General features: G+C 39.5%; 1 protein-coding gene across 1 annotated transcript in view; it reads left to right on the top strand.

Annotated features, from left to right (window-relative positions):
• The window catches only part of COL4A1 (collagen type IV alpha 1 chain), a 120,181-nt gene that overhangs the window by 54,717 nt on the left and 49,441 nt on the right, over positions 1 to 16,023 (top strand). The window contains exons 3-10 of the mRNA XM_015621928.3: positions 12,085 to 12,174; positions 12,265 to 12,309; positions 13,834 to 13,878; positions 13,988 to 14,050; positions 14,152 to 14,205; positions 14,357 to 14,383; positions 15,658 to 15,741; positions 15,848 to 15,910. Coding sequence (XP_015477414.1) covers positions 12,085 to 12,174; positions 12,265 to 12,309; positions 13,834 to 13,878; positions 13,988 to 14,050; positions 14,152 to 14,205; positions 14,357 to 14,383; positions 15,658 to 15,741; positions 15,848 to 15,910 — 471 coding nt within the window. The remainder of the gene's footprint in view (positions 1 to 12,084; positions 12,175 to 12,264; positions 12,310 to 13,833; positions 13,879 to 13,987; positions 14,051 to 14,151; positions 14,206 to 14,356; positions 14,384 to 15,657; positions 15,742 to 15,847; positions 15,911 to 16,023) is intronic.

Genomic DNA, 16,023 nt, shown 5'->3' with positions numbered 1-16,023 from the left:
TTGAGTAATACTGACTATGGTATGCTAAATGCTGAAAAGTTTTCTACTCTTTCCCAGCTGTCAGACCAAACTGCTAAGTGGCATCTGAAACCATCAGATTTTCTTAGTTTTAAATAGTTAATGAGCCATTTGTCCCAATTGTCTCTGGCCACATTTTCTATGTTAAGATGTATTTTTGCACTCAGTACAAAATTGGGTATCTTTCATTAATACAACCCAGTGGATTACACTGATCAATTTATCTCTATGGAAAGAGGACTATAAAAGCAGTATTATCTGCTGAGACATGCTCATATTTAGTTTCCAGAGCTGACTTCTGAAGGTATTCACAAAGTAGTATTTCATTTGACACAATATGACCTTTTAAGCAGCTGTTGCTAGATGCATTATCTTTGGTTATAAGGGTATTGGCACAATGAGCTCAGACTCTGTACTTCATGGAATAAAACAAACTCACAGGCTTGATTTAAAATTTGCACAACTGTTAGTGTATGCCTTCATTATGGTTTCTTGGAAGATTTCAGGGCCTTGGCTTGATCTGAAGTATGTGAGCCTCCAATGAAGTCAGTCAAGTTTCCCCAGTGAGAGATCAGAATAAGATACGAAAAGATGTGTAAATCTCTGCTTCTCTGAAATCTTCATGCTTGGGATGTGGAGCTGCCCAGTGCCTGTGCAGTACCTGTGCATAGCTTGAAATCTTGCCAGATTTAAAATTGTGTCCCTACAGAGTCAATATCTACTGACTAGGTACTGATTAAAAAACTTTCATCCTGATGTGCAGTTTTTCAGTATCTGGTCTAATTGCCCACCAAAACTCTGTAATGCCACAAAGGTTTGTGGATATAATTTAGGAGTCTGAAGCAGTAAACTCTGGGATACAACAGTAGCTGCATTTTGTAGTTAACCTTTTAAGTTTCTTTTAATCCTTCTGCTCTTCAATTTGTATTGTATTTGCTGGGGATCTCAGACCAAGGCAGACATTAAAATAGACAGTTCTGTGATATGGTAGTTCCCACACAAGAATTTAATCCTTGATAAACTTAATAATCAGTCTCTGTGTACATTTTCTCTATAGCAATATTCACAAGAGACCTGGGTGTATGTAATTATCACTAGGGAACCATAGTAATATAGTATATAATAGTCTTCTTAAATCACTTTGTAGTCTTTCCAGCCAAGAGCAAAAAGTGGATTGGGAAGTTGGTGTTGTGGTTTTGTGGGTTTTGTTTTTTGGGGTTTTTTTTTGTGTTAATTTTATTTTTTTTAAATCTCATACCTCATGGTAGTTAGTTGTTTCCTTCCTTTCTCTCAGCTACTTCTTATTTCAGATTTTAGACCTATGCTTTCAGAGAAAGGTCATAACTTAGATTAGTCACTGAAAACATCTGGCTATATGATGTTGGCCTTCAGAAAAGCAGATCTGGATTTTCTCAGAGTTTGGATTTCATTAAGGAAGGGTAAAAAGGCAAATTTTATACAAAGTTCTTAAAACCACTTTCAGCAGAAGCAATAGCAAAGCTTGTGACAGTATATGCCTGGAAGGAGACAGAACACTAAGAAGCAGCATGAAAGTTGGATTTTCAAAGAGGAAAGCTGAAGCAGCTGCTAAATGAGTGATAGTGAATTTCTTTATCATGCAGGGAAGTTTCTAACCTGCTGGAGAACATATCTAGTTTACCCACAAAAGAAGTTTAATGTGATAGTAGGAGCAAAAATGTTGGGAAACCATATTTAAGAGAAGTTGAAGAGGGTTTACATTTCAAGTAACTACTACACCTGAAAAAGGACTACAGAATAGTTAATTGAGCTACTGATAACTTAGCAAAGAAAGTTCAATTAAATGATGAAAATAATGGCTAGCTTTCAGTAATAGATAAAGTGTTCTCTTATATAATCTGTAACAGCAAAAAACCACCACAAAATCAAGGTAAAGCCAAGGGAAATGGAGCTTTGACTCCTGTCTGGAAAATCATGTTTATATCTCAGAATATTTAAGAGTGATTAGAATGGCAAAACGTACCCATAAATTTTGTAGCTCTTAAAGAAAGCATGTGACAGCTTCCACCGAAGTTCAACTGGAACATTTTTAAATATATTGATATGCCAACAAAAATAGTTCTCACCAAGGCTTGTGTCAGAGTTCAGTGTGCACAGTGTACCGAGCTGAGTGAGTGAGCACAGTCACTAGCATCAGATAGGGTGTTCTCTCAATCTTTTCTCACTGACTGGAAACAGATGCAACAAAAGCATTTCATGGCTAGTTAGCAGAATACTTAAAGCCTTGAGGGGGTTTGGTAGCCCTTAATTTTGTTAGGTTTGTTAGAATGCCAAGCAAAGACTGAAAGACGATACGGAACTCCAAAATAAATGATTTTAAGTGGTGGTGATGGAGGGGAGGGACTCTAGTACAGAGGAGCAGTCTATAATGCCCTCTGGCTCCAATGTCAGTAGTTAGGTGAAATAAAGGGAGGAATACCAAAGGGGTGTATAGGGAGCAATGCAGAGAAGCCAATGCTGCCTCCATCTGTATTGCAGCACCTTTAATGGGATAGCAAGTTAAGGATGTGATCACAGCACCTCAACTCAAACTTCATTTCTGTCTGAAGGTGTGGCAACAGAGGCTGGAAATCCAGCAAGGACACATTCAGCCCCGTGAAAGTCCTATAAAGGGATCTCTGTAGGAAGTTCTAGGTATTAAATGCAGTGAAATCAGTGTCAAGGCAGGAGAACGACACCGTTTCCTGCATCAAAAAAAGGGAAAATATAGTGTATGTGAAACTCTCCAGAGCTTTCGATAGCAAAAGTGCCTTTGCCCTCTGTCTGTCACTGTGCTCCATCAGCTCTAAGGAAGAGCAGGAGAGGGGCGCCAGGGAAGGGCTGGCAGTGTCCCAGGAGCCAGGCTGTGTCACTTCCCCACGGGCTCCTCTGGGTGGCAGTCAGGCATTACGGATTAATTCCGAACGGCCTCATTACGTGTCTTTTCTTCCTTTTTATTTCATTTATTTATTTATTTTTAAATTTTCTTTCTTTATTTATTTATTTTTAATGGTAAATAAAACCTTAAAACCACCTGCTGAGCAATACCCCAACTTCTAGTTGACACTGACAAGGATACTGACATCCTCTACGATGTCAAAATAAGAAAGATACTTGTTTTCATCATTGTTAATTATAATTGCATCTGTTAACTTTCTTGACTTAGGCTGAACAACCTTGGAGGTATTACAAAGTTACGTATTGTCATGTCTGTTTTACAATAGATCTGGTTGAGTCAAGAGACAAAGTGAAGAAACTCTGAGACTTTTGAGGCACAATGTTGTCTGCCTTGTGATATTTACATGATTAAAAGTCAAAAGGCAGAATATTTCCTCTATTTTGTGGAAAGATATTTTACTCCTATGGAACTTTCATAGTGTTTAAAAGTTTAGAAATGCCATTTCCAGCCTGATCCAAAAAAGCAGCTAGACTAGCACTGTCTCAAATAGTACTGTCTGTTGCATGCCCTCAAGATATGAGTACCTCATTATGAGAACTTTATTGCAGTCTGTACTGTCTAGGATCAGCTGCCCATGTTTTTACTATTTATGGAAGAGATTATTTTCTGTAAATATGTCCATGACGAACCTTTGGCAAGAGAATAAAACTTGCATGTAACGTCACATTTCATTCCCGGTCTAGGATCTGAACAAAAATAAAGTAGAAATCCCAGAGAAAAACGTTTAAGACCCTTTTCCCCCTGCTGTTTCATCTTTAAATGTGAGCCTTTAAACAATGCCAAATGCAAACAAATGCTAAATAATTTTCATTAATGAAGTAGGAAGGGTGTGGAGGATTTTTACCCCTTATATTCTTGGACCTTCAACACTGGAAGTGATTTAATACAATGTGTAATAAAACAAAGGAAGAGTTACTCAGACCTAATGTGTTCAACAGATGATTAGAAGGGGTGGGAAATATAGCACCCTTTTGATTCAACCTGTATGCAGGTGATAGAATTTCCTTTTTCTTTTTACAGTGCAAACACATTTGTCCTTCAAACATCCTCTTCCCTTACAGTTCTTTGAGGTTCTTCTGTTCCCCCGAGTGACTCTAGCTGATGAGAAGAGGCTACTTGACCCATGTGTCATAAAAGATTTAAAAAATAAAATAAAATTGGAGAACTTCATGTGTACCTTTGTAAAAAGGTGTGATTTCCTTCTGAACCGTCATAAGCTGTGTTACTGTGTTGGGCTTTTTGCTTTTTTTTTTTTTTTTTTTTTTTAAATCAAGAAAAGTTTAAACATAAAAAATTGAACCACATAATTTGGTGTTAAACTGCCAAGCTCTGTGCAGGCAGACTTCCACAGCTGAACATAAGGTTTAGTTGCTGTCAGTTGTCTTCTTCTCAGTCATTTTCTATTTCTGTACTTCATATACCATGCCCTCAGGTATGGTATGAATAAATATGTGCCCCTCAGCATCCCAGCTACTTCTGGATCTGTAACATTTATCTACGCTGGAATGCAATATCGCACAAAGCATGCATGAACCAAAGACATGCAAATACAAGGAAATACAGAGAGCTTAAGATAAAAGTTTACATGGCTCAAGAAGTTCTAAAATGTGAACTTTGGGTAGCTGCATTGAAAAAACAGACAACTACTTTTGGAAAATGAGGAATAACTATGGGTCAAGGAAGAAGAGGTATTAAATGAAGAAGACTTCTAAATTATGCTCTTACTTATAGCTGGTTTAACTGAAATTGTATGGTGTTGGTAGGAAACCAACTTAAATTGGCACCAATTAAATTATATATAAATTATAATTCTTGGTTTTTGAATGTTAATTTTACTTCACTCATTTTACTTCTTATTCAAATTCTGAATTTCTTTGAGACACACTGTGTATCCATGCACTTGAGCACCAGCTAAGCACATAGATACTGATATGTAGGGAAAAGGATAATCAAAGATTCTTATTTCTATTTTTATACTCCTGGGAAGCACTTAGCAGCTTCCTGAGGAATGTTCTGTGCAGCCATGAGGTGCCACAGAAATATGCTTTTGCTCTAAGCATTCTTCAGTATTTAGGAGGCAGTCCCTGAACCTTAAACCTGAAAAGCCCTCTAATTAAATGTTTATATGAATGGAGTCACTATTGGAGGTTTGGGCTTATCTTGTATCAAGCTGCAGAGGTTCCTCAGTGTTGTAAGTTCATGATCCTTGAGAAAGGATACTTCCACAGTAGGAAGAGTAATCCTACTGTGGAAGTGAAAAGGAGTGAAAAATCAGAGTGAGATTTGGTGATGGGGATGCCTGGGTGGTATATGAACATTTATGGCACTGGTTTTTGCATCATAAACAGGTGTTTCCCAGTGTCCTCCCCCCAAAATGCAGCCTGAGAGATCGTTTGACTGCAGCACTGAAGGAGTCCCACAGGTGAAAGTCACTGGGGAGGGAGCAAAGGGAGAAGGAGATGCAGAAGGCAAAGAAGTCATGAGTAAGAGAGTGCTGTTCCCCAGCAGCTGTTGGGGTGGCCCTTTGTTGTCACACATGTCTCAGTATAATGCAGAGCAGCCCTGGCAGTGCTAAAGGTTGTTCAGGGACTCAGCCAGCCTGACTGTAGAGCTGTGCAGGCGATGTGAGACTGCTATGACTGCTCCTTCCGCTAGGTCATGCCGAAAATGCTGCACTCATGTTTCCGTGGGACTGCGTTTTAATGCAAGAATCCAGATTTTGCTGACTCTTCTCTCTTGTCTCTGCCTTAGCCTCTCTTCCATTTCACACACTGTCAGGAACTTAGCCCCAAAACTTCTGGGTGAGCCAAGACCTTTATAGAGCTCCTACACAGATTCTTTGCGTGTCTGCAGAGTTATGTTTGGGTAATTAATTACTTGTTACTTTTGTGGCTCCAGAAGTGTATAGCTATGGCGCAGATACATTCTGTTGAAAAATGTGCAGTGGGAATTTTGTAATGTTAAACTTCCTCAGTGCACTTGAGGACACATGTCCTGTAAGCATATAGCAATAATTCTGCTTGACTGATATCCGCTTCACACTTTCAATAAAATACTGAAAATGGTAAGTGCAGTTGAGGACAAACAGATGACATTTATTGTACATGTTTATTTTATTCCTGAAATATATTCAGGGCCAGTGCTCCCTCTGGTGGTTAAAAATACCTTTTTAATGAAGAATTGGTATTCTCCGTCTTCTCTAATGTAACACGGAGTAACAGTGAGCCAATTGCAATTCTCTAACACACGTTTAAAAGTGTGCAGAGAGAAACTCTGTGGCTTGAGAGCGTTACTCCGGTCACACAGTACTGTTTCCTACAGGGTACTGTAATTACTGCTCTAACACCTTGGAGCTCATTCACTTGAGAGCTTGCAGTTACATCAGCTGAAGGAACAAATACAGAGCCTGCATTCACCTCTCATGTGGCTGGCGATAGTCTGGCTAGAAAACCATATAGTACATTGTGACTGTACTGTTGTCCATTGCTGTGGTCACACTGGAGCATCAAGGTGTGATGACTGTTTTGAATGGCAGGTTTTCCTGCTAACACTCAGGCTCTTTTTTTAGTCTCTTTGGAAACTGCATCGTCAGTTTTCATCCTGAAACAGTTGCATTTCTTTGCCAAACATGCCGTTGGTAAAATTTCAGTTTGGTGAATGTTAACTTTTGGGAACAGGATAGCACGTGCATTTGTGAGAGGAATTCTGAGTTTATAACATGTTGGAGCCAGCAGTGACAGTGGTCCGAAGACAGCCCTCTGGCAAGGCCAGGGATGTGTTGGCTCCCAGCTCAGTTTCCCTTGTGAAGGCACAGCTGAGGAGCTGTGGTGGATGAGCTCCAGCAAACCCCACTGCTCTGGTGTGAGAAACTGCTCTTGCTGCCATTCCACCTTGTGTCCTGCTGTGTCCTCCTCACATTGGCTTTGGCAACTCTCTGGCCACCTGGTGAGCTCCTCAGCTCACAGAGGCTGGGACAAGCTCACTCACTGAAGAAAAGGGAGTAAATTTAGTGAGCTGAACTGGTGCAGTGGAGGCTGAGAGAATCACAGCAGGTGATGTAAAGAAGGGTGGGGTGGAGCCACCTTTGCTGGGTAGATCACTTCAGCTGCCTTGTGGCATCTTGCCCTTAGACTGAGTTTTATGCCTTTTCAGCTGGAGGACAGATGTGTGTCTGTCCTGCTATTTCAGCTGCTGGGGGATCTCTGGCAGAGGCAAATGTTAAGAAATGAAGCATCTTTCAAATGGCTTTGGGAAGATCTACGTATTGTTATTCACCATGTGCCTGAATCTCTGGAGGGCCTGAGAACATTATATTTGTACAGACACAGACACCCGGTGAGCCCACACTTTGGGAAGCAGTTGATTTATATCCATGTTACCAGTCTCTCAAGCCTAAAATCTCCCAGTCCAGCGGTCCCTAGGCAAAGTAACAGGGGAAATAATTTATAATGGGGTGGTGATTATTTCCTCCCCCTCAGCCCTTGATATATTACAGCTGAATCTTATGAAATTACTTACTTTATGTGACTCTCTTGCTTAGCAATCTGCAGTTGTTCCATGTGCCAAACAGCATTTCATGGCTAATTTGGAAGGGTAGGTGTCAGAAAAAAACATCAGCCCATGCAGTTCAGCTCTTAACAGGTTCATGTCTGTTTAGAAGTCCATTCAATTTTAATTTGAACTACATAATGCAAAGGCATTTCACAAAAGCTGAGCTAACACAGACATCTTGCTTATTAAATGAGTGCAGTGGTGACTGAGCACTTGCTGTCTTTTTACGTAGCACCTCCGCATTTGCAGCGGCTGAGTGGCAGAATATTCATTTTTGTGAGCTGAGTAATGTGTTCTCCTTTGTGCTTTCTGACAGCTTGCATTGAATCAGCAGAGGTACAGATGACATCTGTTTTAATTTTTGAGTCTCATGAATTGATTTGTAAGAAGCAGAAGCAGCTCTTTCAATATTACTTGCCAAGATTTTGCAGCTGTGAATATTGGAACTTGAACAATACATAACCTTTGCAGTCAGAGTCTCATGCTCTTCATGCATCACAGCTAGAAATCTCAGCGCTGAGCAAAAAATAAGTGGGGTAGCAGTGATGACCTGGTGCTTGCCAATTTGTGCAGTGTACGTGCTCAATGAGTTGCAGCATGAATGTAGCACAAGCACTTACTGTTGGGCTGTTTGGCTGGAATATTGAATGAAGAAAGGAACAGGCAGGTAAGCAGGGGAAGGATGCAGCAGGTCAAGTGTTTCCTTCCAAGGCAAGGCATCTTCAGAACATTCTTATGCCTGTTCTGTACAGCATAAGCGATAACTTCATCTAGTCTTGAAGTTCCAGGCAAGCCACTTTAGGTAGGAAAGCAGCAGTATGACTGTTGTTACCTCAGCTATCTGTGGGGTCTGATCTACTCAGTGACATTAGGATATCCTTCAGTCATATGACTTCACAGTTTAAGGATAGTGCAGTTTCTGTACTCTCCCATTCAGTATAGATACTCAGATAGAATTTTGCTGTAATTTAGTGTAGTATCACTGATGCAAAAATATGATGGAAGTTTGTACTAACTCAAACAGGAGTATTGAAGTAAAACCTTTATTTGTTGGTCCATACAAGTGCTGGCACCATCAGTTTGCTAAGGCTGTTGTACAAAGAGGAAGACTGATACCCAGACTAAAGAAAGGGGCTGGAATCCAGGAGACGTCCCTAGATCTCTTACTGGGTCTTGATGGAATAGGTTGCCCTAACTTCTCTAAGTGTCCATGGGTGGCATGGAGGAGTTAAATCCCATTAATTGTGTAGCCTAAAACTGCAGAAATTTGGACTTCTTACACAATGCTTAGTTTGGACTATTTTCCCTGAATTTACTTTGCAGCAAAATCAGATGAGAGGGCAGAGTAGAGAGGTGTTTGCAGTGTGTAAGTCCATGATTCCCTGTTAGAATGAGCAGCCAACAGTGGCAGGTCACATGCAGAGAGGGATCTGGCAGCTCTCACTCTTGCAGTCTCTTTTATCTTACTTCCCTCTTGCAAAAAGATGAGCTCAGTTCCAGTAAGAGAAGTCATGAGTCTGCGAGCTTTGGGGTGGTACAGACTTCCACATGCTCAGGAGTTATATTTTCCAGGCCTTGGAACACCCAGTACCTTGACTGGGTGTCCAGAAGTTCTGGACAAATAGCCAGTTGTTTTTATTCTTGGCCAAACTGTTCAAGTCAGGAAAATAAAAATGTTTCCAGGGAAACCTGAATATATCTTAGCTCAAAGTGACTTGTTATGGCCTCAACTCTTCTCCTCTAGCTGTTCTGCCCCTCAGACAGAGCAGCCTGGATGGCTGAAGATAGCCTTAAGAGAATTGACTAAAGTTGCCTTAGAAGTTGCAAGTTTTTATGTATTTTAAGCCTTTAGCTCCTTGACCAGATGAAGGAGTCATTCCCTTAGTAAGTGATTTACAGGCAAGTTAAGGCCCTTTTACAGTTCCAGAATAGTCTAAGGGAGCCTTAGACCAAGTGAAAATACGACCTGTAAACCTCAGTTTTAAGTTTCCTTAAGAGTGGAGGAAAGGCTGTTTTTCTGTTTTTCTGGCAGGGTGCAGTGGTTCAAAGTGTGGTGAAATCCTCAGGGCAGAACCTCTGAGTGCATCAAGTTTCGGCCGTGTTACACATCATCTATGTCACATATGTTACACATGAGGCATATTTCTCTGTGGGTGTCAAAATAATCTTTTTTTCTTCTCATTTGCACATGGTGTACATTCCTTCAGCAGTGGAAGGCCCTGTTGTATGTACTTGAGTGGCTTCTCCTTCCTTAGGCTGTCTTGCAGCAGGTCATGAGAACAAGTGCCCAGGGTTCAGCGTGACACTCTGGTCTGAATGACATAACAACTGATTTTGTGGAAGTAAGTTTATGACAGCAGTGCACATTAGCCAGTCAAAGTATGGGTTTATGTAACTCCTTTAAATTTAAAGATATTTTTCAGATTGCTAATTATTTCAACATTTATTCAGAGACCTGCATTGTGATGCGTTCTTCCTTAAAATACTTTCAAAACAATTTTAGTTATTTTAGAACTTGGACTTTGTGCCTCTACAGCTGACCTGGAAACATTATTCTACAGCTGTTCTGATGTTTGCTTTGCTTTGCTTTGCTTTGTTTTCTGGTCTAATATACTGCTTCGAATTTGGCTCAAACCAAATAAAGAATTCTCAAACCATGATAAAGAATATTGGGAATTAAATAGAGGAGATCAGGCCATTTCAGCACTTCAAGGAAGAACTGAGTGTTTGCCTCAGGAAGTACTCTTTTACTGAAAAATTTTATTTTTATGGAAAGACGGAGAGGAGAAGCAAGTTGTGTGGTGACACTGTAGTGGTGATAGATTTCATGGAAAAATCATTCTCATTTTTTCAGTCAGGAATTTTTAATAAATGAATGTCATTTTGATTTTACTTTCTTGTGCTTTTATCATCTCAGAGTTTTCTCCCTTCCTTCTCGGCCCTGCTCTTCATGCCCAAGAATAATGGGTCCCTTCCCCCTTGTCTCTTCATTCTAAAAAAATCCTGGACGAGGAACTAAAAACAACACCAATCCAGTAACTCCACAAATCTTCCAATTCTTCTCATCTTCTGACACCATAGCACCATGTCTGTTGGTTATCACTCAGTTTCCTCTGTCTGCATGTCATAACTTTTACTTTGCAAGATGCCTGTTACACTTCCTGGACAATGAGCTCTCCAAGGCTCAGATGTTCTCATGTGTGCTCAGTCCTCAGCTGACCTCTTAAACAGCCAGTGTATTTCTGGGAATCTTTGTCCTGAGCAAACAGAAAAAAAGTTTATTGTTAATCACCATCCTGAAATCAAATATTAAATTGGTTGTTAATTACAAGTTGCAATTTAATTTCACTGTTTTGCTGAAAATCCTTTAGTCTCTGTAGTGTCCCTTTATGTGTTTTGAATGTTGTTAATTTTGTTTTCTTTTTGCTATCCTTTGAAAATTGCTGTGTTTTGAGTTTCTAAAGCAGGTGCCATGTTTTTAGCTGTTTTCCAAACTTGTAAAACTTCCTATTTTCGCAGTTTCACACTAACCTTTGATTCATCCAATACTCCCACAGTTTTTGACAGTATGACAGTATGAAGTGTTTTCTGCTTGTTTCACAACCTTGAAAGGACAACTCTGGTTACCTTCTGTATGGAACTTTTGATTTGCTTGATTTGCTGCTTCTAGGGATTGACATGCATAAGTTATTTCCCCTCTCCCTATATGTAGATTTTGCATCCTTTTTTCATATAGTGTTCTCTTGGTTTCACTGGAAGTTCAAATATAGTTGAAAGTACAATAGCTGCAATATTGATCTAAAGTGTGGATAGGTTTTCTGCCTCTAGATTTATCTGATTTAAATACATTTGGAGTTGTAGGGAGAGGGACAGCACAGATGTCCCATACAGTATTAAAGTAGAAGCAAAAGGATGACACATACAAATACAGTTTTCAGTGTTCAGTAACAGATACAATACAGTGTTCAGCTTCTTGGGAAGATCCGGTATCTTGAAGCACCCTGTCTCTGAAACACCCTGAAATTCAAGCCTAAATGACAAACCTGGTGTCCAAAACCTGCTGTTGTGAGTGGTGTGTAAGAAGAGTGGTATTTACCATTCATGCACTAGTTGACCAAACAGTGATATTTGTGGTTTTCAGAAATTTAGTTGCTGATTTGGGCTGTTGGATTTTCTACTGGGATTTAGCAGCACCTCTGGAGGAATGCAGGTAGGTTTTATTAGAGGAAAAGTGACTTTCCTGGAGGAGGAGGAGAATAAATCTGCTATGAAGAGTGCTATCCAGAAAAAAAGGTTTAACTAATATTTAAGGAGTGCTTTTCTGTTTTGCCACACTCATCCCCTGCCAATCTATTATTGAACCATAAATATTTCTTTTATATTATTTATAATAATCCTTCTTTCAAGTACCAACACGAACCCTGCTGTCACATGTAGCTTCTCACCACTTAACAGATTCCTTGAGGAATGGGATATGTGAGTTACTTGACGAAGGAGCTTCAGTTGTGTACTTCCTAATTAGATTTTTCCTTCCACAGGGAGAAAGAGGCTTGCCAGGACTACAAGGTGTGATTGGGTTTCCTGGAATGCAAGGACCTGAAGGTCCCCCTGGGCCACCAGGGCTTAAGGTAAGAACTTAAGCTTTAGTATTCAAAACAATCAGATTTTCCTAAATTGTTGTCCCAAGAAAAGATAAAGCTTTCTCTTCTACTTTTCAGGGTGATACTGGAGAACCAGGACTGCCAGGAACAAAGGGAACAAGAGTGAGTTCTGTCTTACTTTCTTGCAATTCTGATGTCTTTGGGAATGGCTGCCTTCCAAGTGCAAGAGGAAGTCTCTGAGTTAATGAATGACATCCCCTTGAGCTGTAATTTCAAAATTCTCACTTTTACCTTTGAAGTTCTTGCTGCATTGGACAGACAGTGTCTTTATTAATTTGCATTGTTACCTGATATTTATCACTGTGTCAACAGCACTGGCTTTAATATGCCTCTAATATCTTCCTGACATACCAAAAGGCTTTTTTCCAGCTTCAGAATGAACCAACCTTATTTCCTCTTGCAAAATTCTCCCTTACATTTGCCATCTACCCTTGAAGCACTCCAGCAGAGAAGCTGACATAGTCATGAGCACATATGTGCTAAAAAGATACAGAGCAAATTAAAGTCAGGGACAAGGATTTCTTAACTTTGCTAAAGGAGGCTCTGAATATCTGTGATCATCCTGTTGTCATTTCTGTTAAATGGGGCACTTATATAGCACTCCTTTTAGCATATTATATTGGCCAGGGCTGTGCCTGTTTGGGTTTTGTGAGGTGCCAAGCTCTTTCTGAGAACTTTCACATTTCCTAAATGTCATGATGAAAGAGGATTCAAGTGACTTGGCCAGTAATGATGTATGCATTTTCAGCTATACCCTCTTGCTCACAGATTCTCAAAATGCCATCTCAGTTTTGTTCTCCCTTTGCCTGAAGTTGCTGGAGCAAATAGAACTTACTGAAGTAACTGCAGTTTTTGAGATGTTACAGAGAGGGCATACTGCTAGATCAAGAAATCCATATTTCAATGCACGATGTTTGTGTTGGCCTGGGGTATCCTGAATGTTAATGTGAATTGGCACCTCCTGGAAAATGTGTTTGTTTGCTGCAGAGTTAAATGTATTTTAGCAATTACAAAGTTCTGAAAGAAGCAAATACACTATCTGAGCTCAGGATTCCCACACATCTTTTCTGCTTCATAATACATGTTTTAGGAAATGCTGCATATGGATAAGTAAGATGATAGGATGAAAATAATGTGCCAGCTTAAATGCCTGATTCATTACACTGAAAAGCTGTTGGAGGAGAAAGAATTATCTCAGCCTGGTAGAAGTTTTGATAATAAGGAATTGATACACTGATGAGTATGAAAGACAGAGAAGCATCTTTATGGTGTGCTAATATTATCTTCTGCTATGAAGAGATGCCTATAGTAAATTTCATTTTGGGAATAGTGTTTGTGTGAAGGGAACACCTGTGCATTCCCTTTTACCTCTACATGAGGCTCTGATCTATTTTCTACTGCTTAAAAAGTTAAAGAAATATAAAAGCTTTCAGTTATTGAAATTGCTTTCAGTTATTCATTACTAAGGTGACATATTTGAGAGGTTTAGAAGATTAGAGTTTTTTGTCAAGGAAGTTTCAAATGCTACTGATTTTTACTGTCAGATTGGAGATGGAAATTGGGCTGCAGCTTGTCCTTGCTGTTTTGTGGATTTGTCATTTCAGTTTTTGTTTTTCTCAATTGCAGGGCCCCCCAGGAGTATCAGGCTTTCCAGGAAACCCAGGCCTTCCTGTACGTATGAAGTATATATGTTTCTGCAAGGAACATCAAACTTTTAGTTGTGACATCTGACCTGGATTATTCCTTATATTGCTAATTTCTTTACTTTCTCTTCATGTAGGGCATTCCTGGACAAGATGGCCCTCCTGGTCCACCTGGCATTCCAGGATGTAATGGCACAAAGGTGACATTTACATACATTTATAACAGCATCTCTGTGTTGAAATAAAAACGTCCCTCAGGCATATGTTCCCTAAACAAAACCAATTTCTCTGTTCCCCTTAGGGTGAAAGAGGTCCAGTAGGTCCCCCAGGTTTACCAGGACTGACTGGAAGTATAGTAAGTAGATTCTTTTCTGCTTGATTCACTTTTTTTTAAGGCTGACTCTTGAAATGCAAATATAACTATAGGAAATTATACTGACTTTAAGATGTAATAAACACGGCATTGAGGAGCTATACTCAAACAAATATGTCTGTTTTTTTCACAGGGACCTCCAGGACCTCCTGGAATGAAGGTACATTCTCTAAGTGTACATCCTACTTCTAACAATAAGAACTTATGTGATCTCTACACACTTAAAGATGTGCACCAGTCTTTACTTAAGGACAGAAAAGTTGTATTGCCTTGTTTCACTTTGCACCTCCCCACTTAATAACAATTGAACATATGTGTTCTGTGCAGAACTTGAAAGGGTAAGTATTATATGGACTACAACAGGAGGGAAGTCGTACATGTCATTAGTAATGTACAAACACTGTGGTGGCCACCCCATTGTGTATAAAGGCTTAGATAGGTTTTATGATTCAAATGTTTGGTTTTATATTGACATTTGATTTATCTCAAAAGTTTCACATGGATAATGTTTGTGGAGGAAGGTCCTATACCCCACAATATGAGAATCATCCAACACATACTAGACTAGTTTTCATAAAGAAAAAAAATCAGACCAACTAACTAGGTATCTGAGTGCATTCTGTGAACTGGAGAATGAAGCACTGAATGACATCCAAAATGTCTTTAAAGTGAACAGATATTATCTGGAACTGTAAGCTAAGTAAGTCTAAAAGTAATCTCAAATGGGTAATGACATGACAACCCAAGTTATTAAAATGTCTATTTCTCTTACTCTCACACAGAAAGAACTGACTCATTCTAGAAACACTGAAGTACTCAGATATTTCTTTGCTAGGCATGTATGCATAGGTACAGAACTGAAATAAAATCACTTATTTGTAACTTTGTACAAGAACACAGGAAAAATGGGATATTTGCTCTCAAAAGAAGGGATATAAAGAAACGGATGGCGATCAGAATAGTTTTCTGAAGTAAGACTAAATGTATTCTTTTCCTGAAGAAAAAGAACACTATAAATGGCCTTTATGTAAAAATTAGGTGGAAACATGAAGATGTCAGCAGGGGAAAGAGATTGTGAGGTTACCACTTCTCTCAGCAGCCAGGTCAGATGCTCCAGTTGTGTCGTGACACTGTAGTAGTGATAGATTTCATTGAAAAATTATTCTGACTACCCATTACAATACAGGAAATGAGGTATGAAGATAGTTTTGGTACTGGAATCGCTTCAGGCGGCTTTAGAGTACATTTGGCAATTAAGATCTCAACTTCTAATATCTCTGTGTTTCAGCTGAATTAAAAAAAATAAGGTGCTTTTTTTAAGTCAGCTTTCCAAGTGATTCTAAAGTATGCATAGCTACAGCTTTCCTCTCCTGGTGGGTTTGAATGTATTTGAATTCATGTTCAAGACTTGCTCTTTTTCTTTTCTTACTATAGGGAGATCCAGGTGATGTGATTGGTCTTATAAGTCCTGGTGTACTAAAAGGTGAAAAAGGGTTTCCTGGCCAACCTGGACTGCCTGTAAGTCTAAATGATGTTTGGATAGTAGTGTGTTTCAATTAAAATTATATCAGTATCATGAAATTACCATATTGCTTTCTTATGATGCCATTTGAATTTTTCATAGGGTCCACCTGGAGCTTCAGGGTTTCAGGGACCAATGGGGCCACAAGGCCCTCCAGGAGAGCAAGTAAGCTTCACTTCATGGTGATTTGCACTTCACTTACAGCTCTTTATTACAGGAATGTTCTCGAAGGTGTGTGTAGCAGGTCTTGGTTGGGATTTGGGAAAAACATGTGTAGT

The sequence above is a fragment of the Parus major genome, chromosome 1, assembly GCF_001522545.3.
Source record: "Parus major isolate Abel chromosome 1, Parus_major1.1, whole genome shotgun sequence".
NCBI classification, from domain to species: domain Eukaryota; kingdom Metazoa; phylum Chordata; class Aves; order Passeriformes; family Paridae; genus Parus; species Parus major.
This window is presented reverse-complemented; position numbering and strand designations above follow the sequence as displayed.